At 39.3% G+C, this 22,585-nt stretch overlaps 1 protein-coding gene across 2 annotated transcripts; it reads left to right on the top strand.

The window, feature by feature from the left end:
* The first annotated feature begins 1,395 nt into the window (after positions 1-1,395).
* On the top strand, positions 1,396-21,914 carry LOC117826217 (cAMP-responsive element modulator-like). 2 transcript variants are annotated; one of them, XM_034702123.1, is made up of 8 exons: positions 1,396-1,538; positions 4,574-4,688; positions 4,770-4,904; positions 8,072-8,160; positions 8,255-8,397; positions 10,815-10,982; positions 19,717-19,876; positions 20,290-21,914. In XM_034702123.1, the coding sequence occupies exons 2-8, from the start codon at positions 4,584-4,586 to the stop codon at positions 20,432-20,434; spliced, it is 945 nt and encodes a 314-aa protein (XP_034558014.1). In that variant the 5' UTR covers positions 1,396-1,538; positions 4,574-4,583; the 3' UTR covers positions 20,435-21,914. The 2 variants fall into 2 exon arrangements, with proteins under 2 accessions (XP_034558014.1, XP_034558015.1); XM_034702124.1 differs by having other exon boundaries at positions 1,397-1,538; positions 4,773-4,904.
* The last annotated feature ends 671 nt before the right edge of the window (positions 21,915-22,585 follow it).

Genomic DNA, 22,585 nt, shown 5'->3' on the forward strand with positions numbered 1-22,585 from the left:
GCACTTTATCATATTACTGCTACTCACCACTGCACTTTATCATATTACTGCTACTCACCACTGCACTTTATCATATTATTTTAGCCTGTACATATTAGTCATGCCTATTTGTTGTTCTTTTGTATTTATAGCTGATGTTTATTCTTATTCTTATGCCTTGTACAAAGAGAGCACAGTTTACCAAAGTCAAATTCCTTGTGTTTTCAAGCATACCTGGCCAATAAAGCTGATTCTGATTCTGATGTGGAGGTTGAAGTATGAGGAGGAGCACCATCCTGCTGCAGAATTTGCCCTCTCTTTTGGTTTGGAATGTAATGGGCACCAATAATTTCTTGATATTTCAGGCTGTTGATGTTGCCATCCACCCTGCAGATCTCTCACACACCCCATACTGGATCCCCAAACCATGATTTTTCCTCCACCAAACTTGACTGTTTTCTGGGTGAATCTTGGGTCCATGCAGGTTCCAACAGGTCTTCTGCAGTATTTGCAGCGATCGGGATGCAGTTCAGTGGATGATTCATCAGAAAAATCCACCTTCTGTCACTTTTCCACTATATCCTTATGTGACAAGACTTTTGTCAAGCAGTGTATGTAGTGTACACTTCTAATGTATTAATAGATAGTAAGGTAATTTATTGTACAGATAAATTGTACCATGTTATTACAAAAAAACACTGTATGAAAAACACAGTGCGATTTAATTACTTTTATATTATTTATCCTTTATTTTAGCAGGACCCAGTGAGACCAAAGTCTCCCTTTCAAAGGTGCCCTGCAGCAAACAATTAATACAATTAAAACAAAAAAAAACAAGAATAGTCAAAGAGAAGTGTTGTTACTTGTTCAACCAGAAGATGGCCACATTACTCTGTTTTGTAATAAGGTAGGTCACACCAATAAAACACTCAGAATTCTCCTTAATTGTGCATGTAAGATGCTTATTTTACATAAAAATAATTGAATGTATTCAGTGCAAACATTAACTGTGTTTTTTTGTTCCTTTAGGCTTGAGGTTATTCTGTTTTAGCTTGAAAAAAAAAACACAAAACATGCACTCAACAGAATATTACTCTAAAAACATTATTGCATTTTCTCTTACAACTCATTGCTAAAAAGTTCGTCCTGTTTACTCGTGAATTCACATTTTTCTGTTGAGTTGAACTCCACCATTCAGTCATATTAGGGTTATGAGAACACAGTTTTGTAGCACAGAAGACGTTTTTAAGGCTTTAAATTAAATATATTTCCATACATATGAATATGTTTCTAATATTCAGCATTTTAATTGGACTTGTCACCCATTTAGACAGCATTAAGTAAGCTTTTTAAGAACATGTTCACTCCTAGCATAGCGAACCCGGAAGTAAGTAGGAGTGAGTCCTCTTGCTCCACCTCGACGATCTTCGACGTTAAACTGACTCGTCGGTCGACATTTTCGGCACAGCATCATCAGCGCTGACGTGAAACTACGTGAGCGAAGGCGAAGCGTCCACCCATACTGTAATTAGTGACGAGTCAGACTACGTAAAACTTCGGTAAGTCACAACAAAGCTGTCACATTATTGCTCGGCGGCGGACGGACATTGGGAGGACAGTGTGCAAACATTAACACTTTGCTCTGGTTGTTGTATAATCAGACCAACATGGAGTTTGAGGCAGATTCTCGAGGGCTCTGCTGGCTGCAGTTCCTTTCTGCTCAAGTTTGAAAGCTGCATCAATTTCGAGTGGGTTAGATGGATGTCGGAAGTCATTTGACGGCGTCTCTTCAAAATAAAATATTCCCAAAATACCCCATTTATAAAATGAAGAGTTCATTTGCAAAAAAAAGCTAACTTTTTTTTTTTTAAATAAATTAAATTTTTTTCAAGATACCTCTAATAAGTAATGTCACATTTACTTAATAAAAATGTTAGCAAACTAATCCCATGCTAATGCTGACATGCTGTTATTTCTTTGTTTTGTCTGGTTTTGTGTTTTTTTGTGTGTGAGTATTTTCACTCTACTTTATTTCTTGACATCAATTAACCCTCCTGTTATGTTGCGTTTAAATTGACCCTTTTTAAAGTCTATTTTAGGCAATATATGCAGTGGCGGAGCCAGGGGGTGACCAGGGGTGGCCATGAACACCTCCGAAAACTGATTGGCCATTTGCCATGTCAGAGGCATTACTTATATTCAAATCAGTTATTGTGTTGTTGTGTTTCAACAAGCTGCAGAGACAGTAGTTTCTTTGCATTTGAATGTTATTTTTATTGATGCTTTGATTTTTGGACAATCATCTTCATTTTGAGTCCTTAAAGAGTTCAGTTCAGCATATTTAAATGTTGACACTCTGTCGAGTTACATTTTTAATGTTAACATTAGAAATCTACAAATTTGTAACATTTGTTACATTATTCTATGAAAAGAAGTTAAAGTAGATGTGATTATTGGTGGTAACCCTACTAGGTTTGGGGTAAGCCCCTAATGTTTTCCACGCCTGGCCAGCCCCTTAACAGTCAGTGCCCCAGTTTGACCACCCAGGTCAAAACTGTCTGGCTCCGCCACTGAATATATGCCTTCTAAACCAGCTAAATGCAGCATAAAAATCTGGGCAGCATGTGACAGAAGAGGATCACTTCATAAAACTTTAAAAATTTAAAATAAAATAAACAAAAATCTTTGTCATGTAAAACTATTGTATATAGGTTGGGTTTTCCAATGTAGGCCTACATTAAAAAAAGTTTTAACATGAATTTTAATGAAAAATCCACATATAACCATGATCGGTGAGAATTAAAGAACATCAATGGACCAAATCTTGATTTAAATGGTTAGTAATGGAGTTAAAAATTAGATTACAAAAATGTGTATTGGGATAACCTGGGCTTCTGACACTTTTGGATAATTGCATATGTCCCGGGTCAAATTGACCCAGGAACATTATTGCTGTTCCAGAGAAACGAATATAACAGGAGGGTTAAATAAAAATTGTATAAAAAAAATGTTTTTTGAAACATTTTGAAACAATTGAGTTATCTGTTTTTGCAAATTTCATTTTATTTCATTTTTTTGTTTATTGAGTTGGGACAATGCACATTAAGCAGCATTAATGCATTGAGCATCAATGTAAATGCGCCAGACTTAGCACAGATGCTAAATTTCCTCCGTAGTCCCAAGGCAGGTCCCTTTACAACACAGACACAGTAAAGGTTGATTTACCGTCGAATCAACGGCGTAGCCTCCCGTACCTACGCAGAGGCCTACGCACGTAGCTGACGTGCACCTCCTCCAAAATGTAGAATCGCCCCGGGCCACAAGCCCTGTGATTGGTCCGCTCAGCGGCACTGTGTTTCCCGCATTAACAGGACTTCCGGGATCCCAGACATCGGCCGCACATCGGCTGTGTATTTCATCTCCTCCTCTCTATTCTTCATGTAATCATATCTGTATGATAAACAGCAACATGTATCAGCTGTAGATTAACATAACACGCTCTGAAACTCTGTGGAAAAGTAAACAGAGATCGTAGCGGGGCCGGAAGCAGACGACCCGACATTCAGAGAGACCACACTGCCCTCAAGTGTTTCGGCGGAGAATTGCTGCGTGACACAGACACACCGACGCACAAGTATGTGGTGCTCATGTCCGCGTCAGCCCCTGCTGCGTAGGGGAGACGCAGAAGTATAAGTACTAATGAACTCTTCAAATATAACATTGCGTCCAGTTTGATTCAAAAACGTCTTACAAACATTTTTTTTATTTTAAAATTCTCAAAATAAAACCAAAACTTGCAAACAAAATACTTATTTGTGTGTAGCTTTAATTTTACTGCAAGGACATTTTCAACTGAGATAGATAGATAGATAGATAGATAGATAGATAGATAGATAGATAGATAGATAGATAGATCATACTTCTATCTTATAAATCCATAGTAAGGTGTGTTATTGCACGGGTAAAAATAATAAATTCATATTTTTTTTCAAGATGTATTTTTTCGACTCACTTCACATTTATACCTTCCCTTACCTTGTGCTATTTGCAAATGTAAAAAGGCAAGATAACATTCAAAAATGTTTTAATTCCATAGAAATGTCTATGTTTCATTTTTACTGGAAAGCACATTTGTAAACTTGGAGAGGCAGATGGTTGAATGAAGGCTAGACAACATTAACTTAAAGGTTTCACACTTGAAACCTCTCAGTGTGAAAATAAGGGTCCCATTGAAGGGAGACATCAATTATGAACTTCTTTGGAAAGCAAGAACATTTTTTTTAAGATTTAGCCATGTTTAGAAATCATCATAATGAGAAGTAGAAGAGGTATGTGAAGCATAATCCTGTTTAACCCTACAGTTTTGGTCATCCTTGTGTATGGGTCATCTAATCTAAGAAAGGCCTAAGATAAGATATGCTTTATTTGATCCCCCATTGGGGGAAATTCTTTGGTTACAGCAGCTTAGAAACATGGGACAGGGAATTAAAACAATGTACTTACATAGTTAAAAATATAATAACAGTAATAATAGTAATGATAAAATAAAATAGAATAAAATAATTGATGATCTTCCTGTTTGTATTTCCTCCAGGTGACACACTATGGAAACATTGGACTCCACAAAGCTGGACAGCAATTTAAATGATTCTGTGAAAAATGGAGATGAGAACCAGAATGAAGCAAGTCCAACTCCTGCAGACCCTCAGGTACACACAAACGCTTTATTATTATTTCAAGTCATTTTTATACCTGTAGTATTTACTCTGCATGTCTCCATTGGTGCCCAGCAGGAGTCAGTGGCTGCAGAATCTCCTGCTGTGACTATCGTCGAGCTACCTGACGGTCAAACTGTGCAGGTCCAAGGGGTCATCCAGACCCCTCAGATGTCTGTCATACAGTCACCTCCAGTCCAAACTGCCCTGGTGAGATTATAAGATCGCCTCTGATATGATTTATACTTGAGTTTAGCTTCCAACTCTCCAATGATTCGCAAGTCAGAGTCAATTCTGGATTTAACTGAGCAAGTCTCAAGTTGATGAAGTCCATGCCAAGTCTGCAGAGAAGTCTCAAGTTATTCCAGACAATTTAAATACCTCTAGACCATATGAAAGATTTGACAGAGTCATGTCTTGACTGACTTCAATCAATCAATCAATCAATCAATCAATCAATCAATCAATCAATCAATCAATCAATCAATCAATCAATCAATCAGTCTTAATTTATGTAGCGCCAAATCACAACAAACGTTATCTCAAGACACTTTCACAAACAGAGCAGGTCTAGATCGTACTCTGTGTTAAATGATTAACAAAGACCCAACATCAAGACAGGATAAGATCCAGTCCCATCTTACAGACAGGACTCGATCTTATCTCATCTTAATCCACCATGAGTAGAGCACTTTGCAGCATTTAGCAAGTTACAGTAACAAGGACAAACTTCCTTTAACAGACAGAAACCTCCAGCAGGACCAGACTCATGTTGGACACACATCTGCTGAGACCGTGTTAGGGTTGGAAAGAGGGATAGAGGAGAACAAGAGAAAGAGAGAGGAAGAGATGACAGTGATGAGAAGGACAGTAGTAGTAGCTGTTGCGGCTGGTATCCAGCACGTCCAGAGCAGCCGGCCGTCTACGGCAGAGATCCAGAGGAACCTACAAGACAAGAGAGCTCAGGAACTTCAGAAAGTATATGGTTAGTAACTTTCAATGGGACAGGGAGAGTTAAAGTAAGTGATGTGGGAGTGGGGGGAGGGGGTGAGATAGGATCCTAGTATTTCAGATCCCCCCGGTAGTCGAACACGGGACTTCCACCAGATCCATGTCCGGTCCATGTCCAATCCACTGCGGTCTGGCTCCGTGCTCTCTCGTTCTTCGCGTTTTCAGAACGCAGCACGGAGCAGGACCACCGGACAGCTGGAGTCATGTGACCGAGGTTTCCCGCAGTAATTACTGAATCAAGAATTCTCCTCCTCCTCTCCTCATCCATGTTGTCTTTCTGGTCCTCTGAAAACCTCTGACCTGATGTCTCCAGGCCTGGCTTCGCTCATCATGACGGTTTGTTGTTGTAGTTAAGTGAAATACGATCTGGTGATAACACAGAGTCTTTTATTCTGAAAATTTACCGGATGTTTTCATTTTGTTTTGGAGCCTGACTTCCTGTCCCGCTCCATCTGCTCTGTTGAGATTGATGCGTCGTGCTCCTGCATCTGGCAAAAATAGAAATCTTGCATATCTGATCCGGAGGACTCCGACCTGTCGGATCAGAGACGCAAACGGAACGCAATGGAGTGGATCCAGTGGAAGTTAACACATTGACTAGAATAGAAACCTATCAGATCCAGTGCCGTGACCGATTGGGTCGAACCAGACACAGATTTGGTGGAATTTGGCCGTAAGCCTATAGCAGCATAACTAAGAGCTGGTCAAAGCCCGAGCCAGCTCTAACTATAAGCTTCATCAAAAGGAAAGTCTCAAGCCTCATCTTAAAAGTAGAGACTGTGATCTGTGAAGGCTCCATTAATGCTGAACAATACAAACAGATTTTGGAGCAACATATGCTGACATCCAGACTCTGCCTTTTTCAGAGAAGACCTTACACATTTCAGCAAGACAACGCCAAACCACATTCAGCATGTATCACAACAGCATGGCTCTGTAGTAGAAGAGTCCAGGTGCTAAACTGGTCTGTCTGTTCCAAAAGCTTAAAGAGTGTTGTTAAAAAAAGAGATGGTGCAACACGGTGGTAAATGCTATGATATTTTCTTAAAAACATAAACGTTTACACATAAGATATGTTGTCTTTGCTCTATTTTCAAATAAATATAGTGTTAAATGATATGCAAACTATCAATTCCTCTACACAACGTTCCAACTTCTCTGGATTGCGGTTGTATTATCAACACACTTCTGTTTGACCTCACGTAACCCAGCCTCCGCCTTCGTCACCGTGCCAAAGCAGCCTGTGTGAAGCTTACACACCAGCATGAGTCATACAAGTGCACTGACTGATAACACACAACTTTGTTAAACTCATGGTTTATCATTATTACATTATTATTGTTAATATCGGGTGAGAAAATGTAAACAGGTTTTTCATACTTCTGTGAAAAGCTGCTTGGAGAAAGGAGGGCGTTGACTCAAACATTCTCAAATAATTAGGGGTAGCTTATAGGGATAATAATATAATAACAACCTCTTTTTAATGTAACAAATGCAAGTTACCAGTTATACAACGTCAAGTTCTTGTTACCAGATTGTTCTGAAGCCAAGACAGCAAGTGCCTGCTGCTTAAAATCTGCTTTTATCAGATATGAAAGACTGCTTGAGGATCTTATTGAACGTATCACTACTCAGAGGTCAGGGATATAAAACATGCATGACATTAAAAACCTTCAAAGTAATCAGTAACAAAATTTTCCATCGGCCACTGGCGGGTGTGTGTTCTTGCCATTGGCGCTTGGCGGGTGTTAGTTTTACGCCCTGTAGGCGGGGCTTGAAGATGTTTGGAGCGTAATGTAAACAGCTGAAACTAGAGGCACTGAAGAAAACTCAAAACCTAGCAGCTCAAAGCAGAGTCGTTAGTCTGACACTGTGTCGACTCTGCGTTAACTGTGGACTTAATACTGATGGATTCAAGGAGCTCATCAGAGAACTAAATCCAGACACAAGCTACCAAAATGTATTCAACTTTCTCTCAGGAACAAGAAATTGCCTTTAAATTGAAACAAAATAATGATTTTAATTTTAGCATTTTTTAAAATAACGCCCAGCTCTAGGATATGATCGTGTTTTTAGTGCAGGTTGAAAATCAACACTGATTTAGTTTCAGCTTTTAAAAAAAAGAAATCAGGATTCAATGAAATAAAGATGTGTCATAGAAATCCGTCAAGCCTCTGCTGAGACATGTGATGTGTTAGAGATTAAGGTTCCTTCTTTGACGTCATCCGTCTCTTCTCAAACACATCCCAGTTCTCTCATAAAAGAACACGACGCCCCCTCAGAAATAATATTAAACATCAAAGATGTTGCCAAAAGAAAAGAAAAAACAATATTGCGGATTAGTCACCTCTTCTTCTTTTCCACAGATTGCCACAGTAGCGGAGCGGGAGGATGACGAGTCCGTCACGCGCAACCAGAAGAGACGAGAGATTCTCTCCAGGCGTCCGTCATACCGGTGAGAAGATGTCAGCAGTAAGCGCGAGCGTGTTGTGTGTAAAGTGTGATAACGATCCTGTGAAAGCACTTAATGCTATCTCTTCTTCACGTAGGAAAATACTCAATGAGCTTTCATCAGACTCTCCAGCTGTTCCTAAAATCGATGAAGAGAAGGCGGAGGAGGAGGTGCAGGTCTCCACTTTAGCCTCAGCAGCAGGGCCGACCTCCATCTACCAGACCAGCTCGGGACAGTATAGTCAGTACACACATGAGCGGGCATCTTAGCAGCACTTGCATCACTTTATTGACTCCATGTAAATATTTCATGGGATAGCAAATTGGACTGGGTCTTAAATTTCACGTCTTCATGTTTACAATGTGACAGCATTCTTTGGCTGTTTTGTTATGAATAATAAATCACATATTTTTTTTGTGTCTATCAGTTGAGAACATGGAGTTCAACCAGAGGCACAAACCGAAGCTGTGGCGTATTTAAACAGTGTGACTGTGTCGTTCAAAAACAGAAAGCCCTCCACCTCAATAGATGCTCATTTTAAATACCTCCTGCTGCAATGCATCTTGGGAGTTGTGATACACTTATCAAAAATCCTACTCAAAGCCATGTACCAATAGCACAATTTTTCACAACAATAACAAAAAAGACACCTAGAATAAATAAAATGATAAATAGAAATATATAACAGAACATTTTTTAAAGCATGTACTCATAGGTTCATAGAAAAACAACCTCAGTGACTGAAAACAAAAAATACATACTCATATATTTGATTTTCTCAAACAAAAAAATAATGTATTAAAAATCGTTAATGTAATGTTGACTTTGTTTGAATATATTTAACTTTATATTAAGTATTGTTTTATTTTGTTTACATCTTGTTGCTTTTGCGGCCCCTGTGCACAGAAGTGGTTTGCCTTGTGTCATATTGTCCGACGCAGTATGAGGGCCCCTAAAGAGAAGGGAAAAAATTGAGTTTTGGGGAATAAAATCATACTTTTATGAGAATAAAGTCACAATATAACAAATGTTAAGTCTCAAATTAATGGGAATGAAGTTGTAAATGAATAAGGAAAAAAAATAATGTTTTTGATTATGGTTAGCCCTGTATTTTATTTTGAAGGGGAAGGTAGGAGGAACAGCAAGCCGCCTGCACTAATTATTATTCTTTAATATGGTTCTCATCAATAACTAGATATCCAGTCTTTAAGCCCATCAGCACCACATCGTCTTAAGTAACAGAATTCTGAATATTGTGGAAGAAATTGAGTCTATTGTACAGAAGAGAAGTCTGTGCACACTTCTGATCCATATTCTTAATGTTACCGCAGACAGCTGGCTGCTCCTCTGGTATTCTCCTATATGTTGTTTAAAGTATAGATCAAAGTCTGTTACTACAACTTCTCTCTCATGGGATTGCAACTTCATGCTTATAAGATTACGACTTCATTCCAACAAATTTAAGTCTATTCTTTTTTTAATTTCCCTTTTTTTATGCTGCTTTATTCTTTAAAATGTGACTTATTCTCACGATATTATGACTTGCAAATTCTCTAACTTTTTCATCCTGAGAGTAGCTCTAACCCTAATTTGGGTATTACAGAAAGTTTTGTGAAGCGTGACGAAATAAAGAAAGTAGAAATATAAGAGAGGAATATGTCAAATATGTCGTTTACAGCACAATGTATAGAGAGGAATAGGAAAAGATCAAATAAATAATGAGATTCAAGGCGTGAATAAAACAAATATATTCATAGAATGAACAAAATAAAGATATTCGAGGAATCAATAAAATAATGATATTCTAAGAATCAATAAAATCAATAGATTCTAGGAATAAATAAAATAAAGATATTCTAAGAATCAATCAAATCAATAGATTCTAGGAATAAGAAAAAATAATGATATTCTAAGAATCAATTAAATCAATAGATTCTAGGAATAAATAAAATAAATAGAGTTTCTAGGAATAAATAAAAGAAAGAGATTCTAGGGTAATAAAGAGATTCAAACAAAAAGTAATAAAAGACAAACAGGGATAAAAGAGGAAAATGCTGAGAAATCTGATCTGTTTGGGTGATTTGGGTTCTAACAGGAATTTAAATATAACATAGTGAGTTGAGGATGTGCATATGTTTTAAAAGTTGGTGACTTTTTTAATAACTCTTCCTTTCATCAAAGCTGTATGCACCATGTGTATCAAAGTGTATAATTTTGGCTATGTTAGACTGATGAGTGTTTGACAACATTAGAAATGTGTCTCAGTACTGTTCACTTTCTCTTTAGCCTACATCTCACAGATTCAGCAGGTTGATTACAGTCATTTTGACGATATAGGTGCAGTAAATATAGTTCCCTGTAATTGTATGTCTTCATAATTATAGTCGACAGGAAGATTCAGTTCAACTGTAATTTCCACAATGACCTCCAAGTCACTGAACACTCACATAATATCCAGTAATTCACTGAGTCTGTTTGTTAATTAGTTCAAATCTGCTCAGAGAGGAGTTCGATTCAAACGTCATCACCTGTTTCACATTTTCTCTGAGGACTATGAATAAAACGTTTGCTTTTAAACTCAGATACCAGACCCCACTCTGTTAATCCATTACATTCAAACTGCAGCCAAGCAATAACTCAACTTTTCCACCCCACAGTCACGTTCACTCCGGGGAGAGCCATCCAGCTGGCAAGCCCTGGAGTTGAAGCCCTGGTAGCTGACTCTGCCACCCAAGTGCCCGGAGCCACAATCCTGCAGAGTGCAGCTCAGCCAGGAGACACCCCACAGCAGCTCTACATCCAGGGAGGACAGGTGCTCATCCAAGGTAAGGTCAAGTCATAAGGGTCAATTTACTCAAATGTGTGCATGAGTCCTGGGATAAGTGGCAAAGAATCATGGTTATTGTCAGTTATTCCTCGGCTAAGAAACTGAACAATTATCATCTTGTGGCAATATAAACAACCTTCATCTCTAACTCTCACCCGACATAGCAAAACTTGATCTTAAAATTGTTCTGAAATTAAAGAGAGAGAGAAGTCTACATCAGATTCATGAACGCTTCTTTAACAGCAGAATTGTTCTCACCTGTGCTCTGCTGAATGCTGCATCCTCGAAAGTTTGAAGCTTGTTCTCGATGTTGCAAATTAGCATTGGTGTACACCAGTTAAACGCCCATATAAGGGCATGAGCCTGCAGGGCCACACTTGGAACTCACATAGGATCCAGAGGAGAAGAGGATGCCCAAATTGAATCATGAACTAATTGCGCACTGGACTCCAATAAAAAGATAATGTAGTTTTTATGAAACAGAGCTATTGCTGCTAGAAGTGAAACATAAATGAGCTGATTTGTTTCTTTTGTTATATTTCGTAGCACTGGTTGTGAATATAAACACAGTTATTCGCTGATATCACTTGTGAAATGAAAAGTTTGATCTCAAATCTGAAGGGAGAGTATCCTGAGACAGACTTTTCTCAACTTTTTCTCCCTTTATGATAAGACTTCACAGAGATGTTACTCTAAGTGCTGTTGCTTTGATGTGATTGAACAGTGTGTGTGTGTTGCAGTAGTCAAGGCAGGAGGAAATAAAGCGTGAATGAGTTTTTTGATGAAATAATGGACTTTACCTTTGAAATATTTCTGAGCTGATGAAAGCAGAACTGGAAAACTTTCTTTATTTGAAGTCCTGGTCAGAAATGACTCCACGATTCATTGCAGATGGTTTTACGTGGATGGCTTATTCATCTAGATTGTTCATGATGAGGGTTTTTTTTCGCCGCTGGGCCATATAAAATAATTTCTGATTTTGAGTCATTGAGTTGAAGGAAGTTGTCTGCCATCCATGGTTTGTGGGTTTTAAGTAGGGCTGAGCTATAATCAATAACGATACTTATCGTGATATAATTTTTCTTGAGAAATATATGACGAATGTTAGAAAAAAATGTATATATGTATAAACATGTAATTACACCCCCCAGCCACTTAAAATGGAGGGGCGCTAGTGAGCCTTAAACGCTAGTTGCAACCCAACATTAGACAGAAGAAGAAGAAGACAGAATTGACCAGCCAATCATGTCGCAAGGTGAGCGGAAGGTGGGGCTTAATGATGTTTGGAGCTGAATGTGAACACAGTCGAAATGAGCGACACATAATAAAAGTGACACAGAATAAAACTCAAATCCTACCAACTCAAAGCAGAGTTGTTAGTCTGACACTGTGTCGACTCTGCGTTAACTATTAATTTCATACACTTCATAAACTTTCAGATGTGGGTAAAGGAAGGGCACAGAGACGACTTCAGCTGTGCATTTCTAACTTAATTTCCACTGCAACTGTAGGACAACTGAACACTGAATAACCGTGATGCCTTCACTGCACTGTAGGAAACAACATCACTCTGCCCATAACCCTTAGTAATCTTAAAGGGGAGAGCACAACTCAAAACAGTACTCTACTACACTGATACACAGTACACAATTTGATCTTTGTTGTAAATGTAATCAAATTATGCAAATAACCTCAACCTAAGAAAAACAAGAATGTACAAACTAAAACTTCACAGAAATCTCATCTTACATTAAAGACCTACTTCCTGTTAGCACCGTCAGAAATGATGGATTCAAGAAGTTCATCAGAAAACTAAATCCAGATACAAACTAACAAACTGTCTGGTTTCTTCAACTTTCGCTCAGGAGCAAAAATCTGCATTTAATTTAAATGAAATAATGATTTCATATTTATCGTGATAATTATCGATATCGATTGATATGAAATATTTTATCATGATAACATCTTTTTCAATATCGCCCAGCTCTAGTTTAAAGAACAAAGTTGTTCTTAAGAACGTTTGGTGAAGGAGAATCTGAGTTAGACATGTTAGTCTACCTTTAAGGCATTAAGACCTCCAAGAAGCCCTCTCGGGATGTTTTGGCTGATGAAAGGTGTGAAAATAAAAAGCAAATACCCTGACTCATCTTTAATTACTCCTCCTCTATTATCTAGAGGCCGTGTTTTAAGAGCAGGAGTCAAACGTTGGGGCGTTGCACCTGTTTTTACAGCGTTTACGGAGTCAGGAGGATTGAACTGTTGTTTCTGTTTTGCCATCCTTGAAAAAAAAGCAGCAGGGTTTTCATATCAATGACTCATACATGTGCTAATTCATCACAGTCACCTTGTCATCACCACGAGGACCACACTCTTAGAGGCTGTGAAGCAGCCACTAATGGTTGCCTGTTAGACAGCCTATAGGGACATGTTTCAAGGACAAGTATAAAGTATCAGGACAAAAGAGAAGAAGACATGTGGACGCAGTGAGGTTCTAGTTTTGGGATCGATTCTTTAAAATGAACCGTGGCTTTCTTTTTCATGACAGCCTCTGTTCGTGGAAATGAGTTTAGACTTATGTCAATTAAATTATAAAATCAAAAGAAACAAAATATGATGTAACAGCAGAGGATGGTATTTAAAGGTATAACATAAACAAGTAAAGTTAAAGTGTCAATAAACATCCAGAGGGTTAACCCACAACAACTGAAAAAACACTCTTTTTGTTTCGGTATATTTTCCCCTCAGACTTGTTGTTTGAAAAAGAGTGATAGAAGCAAACAGAGAGGACAAACAGGCCCAACTTATTTCAAAAGACTGCAGACATAAAGGTTACAGCCGAGGAAACAAATCTGACCTTCAATCTAAAAATCTCTTCACGCAGTGCCGGGCTAAAGAGAACACAGCACCACTTTCTTCACACTCTGCCCCCCTTCTGTCTCTTTACAAATGTGCAATTTTCTCAAAGTAATGTCCAGCTGTAACAGGAGAATGAAGGTTGCTGTTGATCATTCTGCATGTAGGGATGTGTACATGGTTGAAGATGTGTTCCTCAGAATGTATAAAACAGTCAAACATGATGTTGTCTCGGTGACCTCTGTTATGAAGCCTAAACCATGTTTTTGTACCAGGCTGTAGACAGACGTAAACATGTTTATCTTGCTGTATATATGCACATTTTAACCATTGACTGTAAAAAATATGGACGTAGTATCCGTGACGTCACCCATCTGTTTCTGAAGAGCTGTTTTGAGACCAATCGGCAGCGGCAGCCATATTGCTTCTGTCGAGCCAGTGTGACGTAAAGAGGCGGGCTTTGAGCCTCCTAGCCAACAGCTGCAGTGTTCCCACAGGCAGCTGTGCCTCTCATTGGAAGACTGGTAATCTCAATATCTTCTAAATTACTGAATTAGAAAAAAATTCACCCCCCTCACAGTGAGAGGACATCGAGAAATTAGCTATTCAGACTACACTCGTCTTTTGTACCAGGCTGTAAACATGTTTATTAATGCTGCAAAGATCGGCTTTTTCCCATTCATGTGTATGTGACTTCCGGTACTTCCGGAGCCAGCCTCAAGCGGATCCTCAATGAACTGCAGCTTTTAACACTTCCGCATTGACTCATATTTTTAGACCGGAGGTTGCCGCTTGATTTTAACATGGAAACTAATGGGTTCTCCTTGGTTTTTTGAGACTGTTTCAAGTGGACACCCAAGGTACTGCAGTTTGTTGAATTCTCACACTGAAACTTGATTTTTCTGTGCTTTTTGTATTTGAATAAGGTCGAAATGTTGCACACAGAAAACAAAACAATGACGGCGATGCAAAGAAAACATGTTGAAGATTTTTTATTTTTCATTCAGCTGTGAAGCCATTTCATTCAGCTGAACTACTTCAAAGTGTTTAAAGTGTTCTCCTTATAAAAACACTTCATAACAATCGTGTTGTACTTATCTTCCCTTCACCAGTGTACTTCTATGCATTTGTTATGAATTGTGATTAAAAAGTGTTAAAATCATGTGGCCTCTCACTAACGTAAGCTGTATTCACACATGCACAAATGGCTCAAAACCAAGCGGCAACCTCCGGTCTAAAAATATGAGTCCAATGCGGAAGTGTTAAAAACTGCAGTTCATCAAGGATCTGCTTGAGGCTGGCTCTGGAAGTACTGGAAGTCACATACACATGAATGGGAAAAAGCCGATCTTTACAGCAGAAATAAACATGTTTACAGCCTGGTACAAAAGACGAGTGTAGTCTGGATAGCTCATTTCTCGATGTCCTCTCACTGTGAGGGGGCTGAATTTTTTTCTAACGCGGCAATTTTGAAGATATTGAGATTACAAGTCTTCCATTGAGAGGCACAGCTGACTGCAGGAACACTGCAGCTGTTGGCTAGGAGGCTCAAACTCCGCCTCTTTACGCCACACTGGCCTGACAGCAGCAATATGGCTGCCGCCGCCGATTTGCCTCAAAACAGCGCTTCAGAAACAGATGGGTGACGTCACATATTTTATACAGTCTATGCTCAAAACTCGCAGAAATTTTCAAGGTGAGCTGCATGTGTGAACAGATACAGATCCATACCAGACCCCAAGTTGCAGTGAGCTTATGTAGAAATGAGTGATGATGTATACAGTATTTCATGAAACCAGGAGAGCAAAACATAACAGGATCAATCAATCAATCTTTACTTTTTTTTAAGCGCCAAATCCCAACAAATGTTATCTGAAGACTCTTTATAAACAGAGCAGGTATAGACTATACTCTGTTTTATATTATTAATAATAACCATAATATATATATATATATATATATATATATATATATATATATATATATATATATATATATATATATATGTATATATATATGTGTGACTTTAAGATATGCTTATTTTTTACCTCTTTAATTTTGATTTTAATTTGAATTGCTAATAACTTTTTAATAATTGTTACTTTATAGGCTCTTGTTTGCTTTATATATTTCTTTTGCACTGTCTACTCTGTTACTGTGACACTTGAATTTCCCCATTGTGGGACGAGTAAAGGAATCTCTTATCTTATCATCAAGACAGGATAAGATCCAGTCCCAGCTTACAGACAGGACTCAGTCTGATCTCATCTTAATCCACCATGAGCAGAGCCCTTTGCAGCATTTAGCAAGTTACAGTGGCAAGGACAAACTTCCTTTAACAGGCAGAAACCTCCAGCAGGACCAGACTCATGTTAGACACACATCTGCTGAGACAGAGTTGGGGTTGGAGAGAGGGATAGAGGAGATGAAGAGTCTCTCTGAAACAGCTGAGGTAGCAGAAGGAGAATCATTTTAATGACCAGAGCAGCGTAGATGTCTGCACATCTGTCCGCTTACATGTAGCGCTGGTATAAATACAAACACTGTCATCATAGCATCAGTCTCTTGAGCTTCACCCACAGTCATGTTTTGAACATGACACAGTATCTTTTGATGTCATGTCCTGCCTCCTGAGACTCACCACCCCCCCCCTCAAACCCACCACTGCCCTGCCAAACAGAGAAAACATCACACTCTGAGGGACATGTGTGAACAAACAACTTTGGAATATTTTGGAGGCAGAGCTCCAGAAAATGTCCAGAAAATTTAAAGAAGCTGAATTGTAATCTTCAGACGGTCAAACCAGATGATATGCCAACATTTCTAAAACAATATCTGATCATGTCATTAAAGATTTAAAAAATGACATATTTGGAACAAACTACATTCAAATAATTGACAACTCCTGTCATCCTGAGAACCATTACAGAGGCTTAATGCTACCACTTTAAGCTTTTACTTTCTAAGATGGAGATTGCAGGGTAAACCCCAGGATACATGAAACAATGAAACAAGAAAGACTTGTTTGCTCTAGGGATGATACAATAAAATAAATATTAATATTCCTTTTTAATCTACTTTATTATATCATGACCAGTGTTTTTAAAACATGAAATTATGTTTTTTTCAATCAGATCCCATCTCTGCTGATTATTTGAAGCATGCTTTTCTTATTGGCTGTAACTTTCTAGTTATTCTGTTAAGTAATGATGACGCTGCTTCTTTGTTTTATTTCTATACAGTCCGTTGCTGTCACCCAACCCCAAGCCACAGAGTTATTGGCTGGCGGCTTTAGAAGAATCTGCTTTTGAAGTTACTGAAAACCTAAGAGGCATGGCTTCCTGCGTGGCAGAGGACTTTCCCAGCAGTCAATCAGTCCACTATGTTTACAACTGCAAATAATATCTTCCCTCAGCTTTGTTTAATGACTGTTGTGCTGTAAAATTCAGCACTTTTAAACCCGTAATTATCTGTATTCCCTCCGTCATATATCCCCTGGTCGTTTAAGACACAAAACTAACTTCAATCAGGGTGCTCAACAGTTTGCATGGCAGCCACTTGGGACACAATATCCTCTTGTTTGTTGAGCGTCTCTCTAGTTGCGTCACTGGTGCTAAAAATACACCCCCTCCTCCTCCCTCCCTCCCTCCCTCCCTCTCTCTCTCTCTCTCTCTCTCTCTGCCCGCCCGGCTCACATTGTGCTTCAGAGTCTGATCAGCAGGGGGGAGGGAGGGAAAAGAAGGCGAGGGGAGGGTGGGAGGAACTCTAATCCAGGGTGTTTTACTGACTTCAGCGGGCAGGAGTGATGTCATTGTGATGTCAATGCCTGTAATTGTAATCGGGCTGCAAAGTTGACGAGTGAGCACTCCGGTTCAGAGAGAGAGCTGAGAGGGAAAACAGAGAGAAGGAGAAAGAGAGGTTCGAGTCGGGGAAGAAGAATTAAAGAGAAGGAGCGTGTTTTTTCTGTTTGTGTTGTGGTGTTTTGCTGCCGTGGTGCTGGATTATTGGAGACAGGAGATGGCTGTCACTGGGGATGAGACAGAGTCAGGTAGACTTTCTTTTTCATTCTTTATAATGTCGTATGCGTGAAAGTATGTTTCATTCACTCTTACCGCCTGTTGTTGACATGTTTGTGCGTGTGTTGTCAGCTCTGTGCCATTAATTATGAGGTGTTACACCTGTAGGAGGCAAACAAGTGACATTCATTTGTTCCTGTGGATCATTTCTCTTGAGCATGAGCAAATCTTTCACGCATCAGATGTCAAAACTACTCATTTTCTCGATGGGATACATTACTTTTATTCTAAACTACTTTAAAGTGACTTTGACTTCATGCTTTGTGGAATTGAGGAAGAAGCAAGCCGCAGATTTGACAGCTGTCCCTCCGATTTCAACACAGGAAAAGCAGAATGACAGTTTAATGCTGTGCTTTAAAAAAAAAAAGGAAGAAAGCAGATCCAACAGGTTAGGAAGTATGCTGTTAGTTTGTTCAACTATGCTCCTGTTAGTTTGTTTACCGGTGTCACACACACAAACACTCCGACACGGACTCTGCCTGCTCTCCAAACCACTCCAGTGGTTGTCAGGCAGAAAGGCACGTAGGGGAGGGGGTAAGAACTGAAGGGGGCGGGTGTCATTGGTGTGGTGGTGGTGAGGGGGGAGGTGGGTAAGATAGTCGTCTGCTTGACGTCACTCCAGTTTCCTGGAACAGAGGCCAGGCATGGAAGAGGGAATGCAAAACGGGCGAGTGAGACGCACACACTGACGTCAGCAGTGCGAGAGTCACTCTGTTATCACAGCGAGAGAGAGAAGAAGAGAGACGCTCTGTGTGCGTAAATGCGTGTGCGTAAATGCGTGTGCGTCTGTGTGCTGTCTTCGCTGAATGAGTGTGTGCGCAGTAAAACAGGGGGGTAGGAGAGAGGACCGAAACTTCTCAGGAACAAATTGAAAAAGAGAAACTGAACTAGTGTGATAGAGAGACAGCAGGCAGAGCAGTCAACAGTTGAGTCATCTCATTGATGACTCAACTCAAGCAGCGTGTTAACTGCGTGCACAAAGCTGCTTTTTTCCATAATCAGTGTCCTCTTACTGACAAACACAATGAACCTGCGTTATCAGTAGTACACACGGGTCAAAGTGTGGTAAACAAGAAATATCAGCTCACAAGTTCAGAGGAAGTAGGACAAGTCAGTGGAGGGAAAAGCTTCAGTGCACAGGACATGAATTCCTCCTTTTGAGCATGAATCAACAGAGCAAAATGTGAACAATGCTGTTAATATTAAACCACATGTTGCACCAGGAGGAGTCCAGACATGGTCATGTGGGACTCAATAAAACAGAATTAAACAAAATATGGCCGTTTCAGGAGGAGTGCATGTCTGATAAGTAAGTGTTTGAGGCTATCAGGTCATAACTGATAGTACTGAGGCAGATTAACTGGTTGGAAACTGTTTTTTTTCAACCCTGCTACTGCCTCCTGATGAAATAAATAACAAAGTATTTTTTAAACAGACTTCTTTGGTAATCTAAGAGAGCTTTTGTTTGCCGAGCCTCTGTTTACGGCCTAATAACAAGCTGCACAAGATATGAAATATTCACAGCTACTGTTTTCGCCCTTGCTGCATTATAGAATAATTATGTATGTGGAAAGAAGTGGAGCAAAAAAAGAACAAGAAAAGGCAACAGGCTTGGTCAGGTACTCAAAGGAAACTGACCTTTAAAGGCCGGAAGGAGAGAGGATAAGGCTGAAGCTGGTGTGAAAACATCCTCTGTTGAAATGTTAAGATGAGTGTTTAACTGTAAATGTAATCGAAAAGTCTGAATGAAAGTAAGATACACGACTTTGCCTCCTAACTCTCTTTCCCATCTTCTCCTCACAGCTGCCACAGGAGACATCCCTTCCTACCAGCTGCGCTCGCCGAACTCAGGCCTGGCCCAGAGCATCGTGATGGCCACCTCGCCGAGCTCCATGCAGAGCCCCCCAGTGCACCACCCCGAGGAGATCACCCGCAAGAGGGAGGTCCGACTCATGAAAAACAGGTAGGAGACAGTGCCTAAAGCGAGAGATGGTGATAAAGCTGAATGACTTCTGGGCTTGAGTGAGATATTAACCCTTATGTTCTTGGACAAGATGTAAAGAGAGTAATCATTGGAGTGGTGGATCTTGTTGTGTTGCTGCTCAGGAGGCTTGAAAGATAAAACAAGAACTACTTTTATTAGTGTGCGAGACACTTTAACGTTAATGATTGATATGAATATCTTGCTGGAGGAAAGCAGAATAGTTGTTTGGGACAACATGACTGAAATGTGGAAGTTTAAAACATGAACTTAGCCTCTCAAACACCTGCTCTCTCTTTCATGGTAGAAAGTTTGCATTCTCAGTGCTGCCTTAATGATTTTCATATTTCATCAAGAGACTCAAACATGTTTCCCCCTCTTCTCTTCCTCTCCAGGGAGGCAGCCCGCGAATGCCGCAGGAAAAAGAAAGAGTATGTCAAATGTCTGGAAAACCGCGTGGCTGTGTTGGAAAACCAAAACAAGACCTTGATTGAAGAGCTGAAAGCACTGAAAGACATTTACTGCCACAAAGCCGAGTAGCGGCGGCTGGTTGTGGTCACGGGCTGAAGACAAGGGCCTGTTTACAAACTGCTACAGCCAAACACAAAAAAAAAAAAAAAGAAAAGAAAACTCTGGAGCAAAAACTGCTTGGACCGTCTTTGTTTCTCTGCTCACTCAGGCATGGTGTACCCTGAAGACAGAAGTGTCCCGGGGAATTCGAACAGCTCGAGCTTGTCAGTTTCGCTCTTGTTCTTGTCTTGTGCTCTTTGCATGTACAGACTCAAGTGTTGCACACACTTTAGCTTGCTGACGCGTTTGTGCACTGGTGAGAGCCAGCCAATGAGAGCCAGCCGAAGAAGAGGAACAGGAAGAGGAAATACAGGTGCTTCCTGAAAATGTCCCGCTGAAGTTCAGAGATTATGAAAAACCGTAAGGGGTCAGCCAGGTCTCGCTACCAGCAAGTTTCTCCGAGGTCGGATGAGGTGCACATTAATCTACGCAGATCCACCACCAGCTGTATCAAGGCAACTCAAAAGTGTTTACCTGATATTGTCATGTGTGTTTAATGCTTTTATTCTTGGTTCATGCATTCCTTCATGCAAAAAAGGAGAATTAGCTTCAAACATTTTCACAGTGAAGTGATTTCCTGGATTTTGCCTGCTAGTTTTCAGTTTGTGTAGAAGTTCCTTCCTTATTTTTGTTCAAACGGTTTTTGAAAAGCGAACCGGAAGAATTCAAAATCTCTTATGTTTGGCGTCGTACACTGAAGTTTAAAAAGTATTTCAAGCTGATATAAAAAGGGATTATCTGGATGTGTTAGCGAAAGTCCAGAAGAATAATGTATTTATTATTAGTACAGTGAATTGAATGTAGTGTTTGAAATGATTCAAAGCACAGAAAAAAAACCAAAGTGTCAGTTTGGATAATTATCAAAATTTAAAGTATTTCTCTCCACAAGTTTTATTCCTTAAGAAACACATGAGCTAGTTGTTGATTCTGTTAATTGTTTACTCTATCCTTAAAAATACTTACGTTTTTGTAACCCCATCATCAGATAACTCAAAATGGAATTGTTGTGCTTTACTGTCATGCAAGTTATGTCTATCAAATGAGTGATATCCACTGTGGTATAAAACTGTATTTGATTATGGCTGCATATTTAAAAAGCTCTGTTTAAAGGGTGATGCCAATTTCTTTTCTCTTTTGTATGTGTGTTTAAAGTTTATTTGAACAAAAATATATCATCTTGTGTTGATGTCTAGTGACTTTTGAAAACCGCTTGCTTTTTCCGGTTCCTGTAGTTGTTCAGTTTGTTCCTCTGAATATGTTTTATGATAGTATCTTACAGACCCTCCTTTATGGCTGCCAAAGCTTGTTCAGTAATAGTTGGTGTTTATCTTTTTGTTTATATTACTTACAACATAATGATTTCTCCTGTGGCAGTCCAAACACATCCTCATGGTTTGTGTTCAAAGAAGAATGCTGACTCTGTTTAATTCAATAAAAAGTAGTGGATTTAGTTTTTCTTTGATATCAACTTGGTTATATTTCTCTGCACGTAGTCTTTGGCTGTTTTAAAATTGCTCCATCTTTTACCAGGTGTTTTCTTTTCAGTTTACTTCCTTGTTTGAATTGTAAATCCAAAAATATTTTTGTTTATCTAATAAAAATATTCTAATGAGATATGGGTTGTCACTCATTGTTTACCCAAAGCTTGCACTACTTCCTTGTCATCAGGACTTGGGCCAAATGTTCATGCATTGAAGTTAAAGGTGTACAAAGCAATTTTACATGATAAGGCCCGGATACCCCTGATAAAATTAGCCTATAGCAGCAGTAGATTCACTGTGGGAATAAAGAAGGGCTGACTTAAGGCTTCATCTTAAGGGAGAGCTCTAACCATAACCCTGAAAGAGGGGTGTTAGTCTTCCTTATCCAAACTGGTACATGCCTCCACAGAGGCCTGATGATCGAAAGCTCTGCCTCCCATACAACTTTTGAATGGTTTAGATATTTAAGCCCACATTCAACTGATAATTATAATACTCTACAAAAGTCACATAATAAAAGAAGAACAAAAGATACAATACCAAAACAAAGGTTGAGAACAGCAACATCAGCAATTAAAAGCAATTCAAAAGAGGTGGGCTTTGACTGATGATTTGAATCTCAGCAGCTTAGAACGGTCTC

The sequence above is a fragment of the Notolabrus celidotus genome, chromosome 15, assembly GCF_009762535.1.
Source record: "Notolabrus celidotus isolate fNotCel1 chromosome 15, fNotCel1.pri, whole genome shotgun sequence".
NCBI classification, from domain to species: domain Eukaryota; kingdom Metazoa; phylum Chordata; class Actinopteri; order Labriformes; family Labridae; genus Notolabrus; species Notolabrus celidotus.

Bases quoted from the DNA above. Each gene is read 5' to 3' on its own strand.
- LOC117826217 (XM_034702123.1), top strand. From the start codon at position 4,584: ATGGAAACATTGGACTCCACAAAGCTGGACAGCAATTTAAATGATTCT. The intron at 8,161-8,254 runs GTGAGAAGATGT...TTCTTCACGTAG, and splicing joins TCCAGGCGTCCGTCATACCG to GAAAATACTCAATGAGCTTT. The intron at 19,877-20,289 runs GTAGGAGACAGT...CTTCCTCTCCAG, and splicing joins GTCCGACTCATGAAAAACAG to GGAGGCAGCCCGCGAATGCC.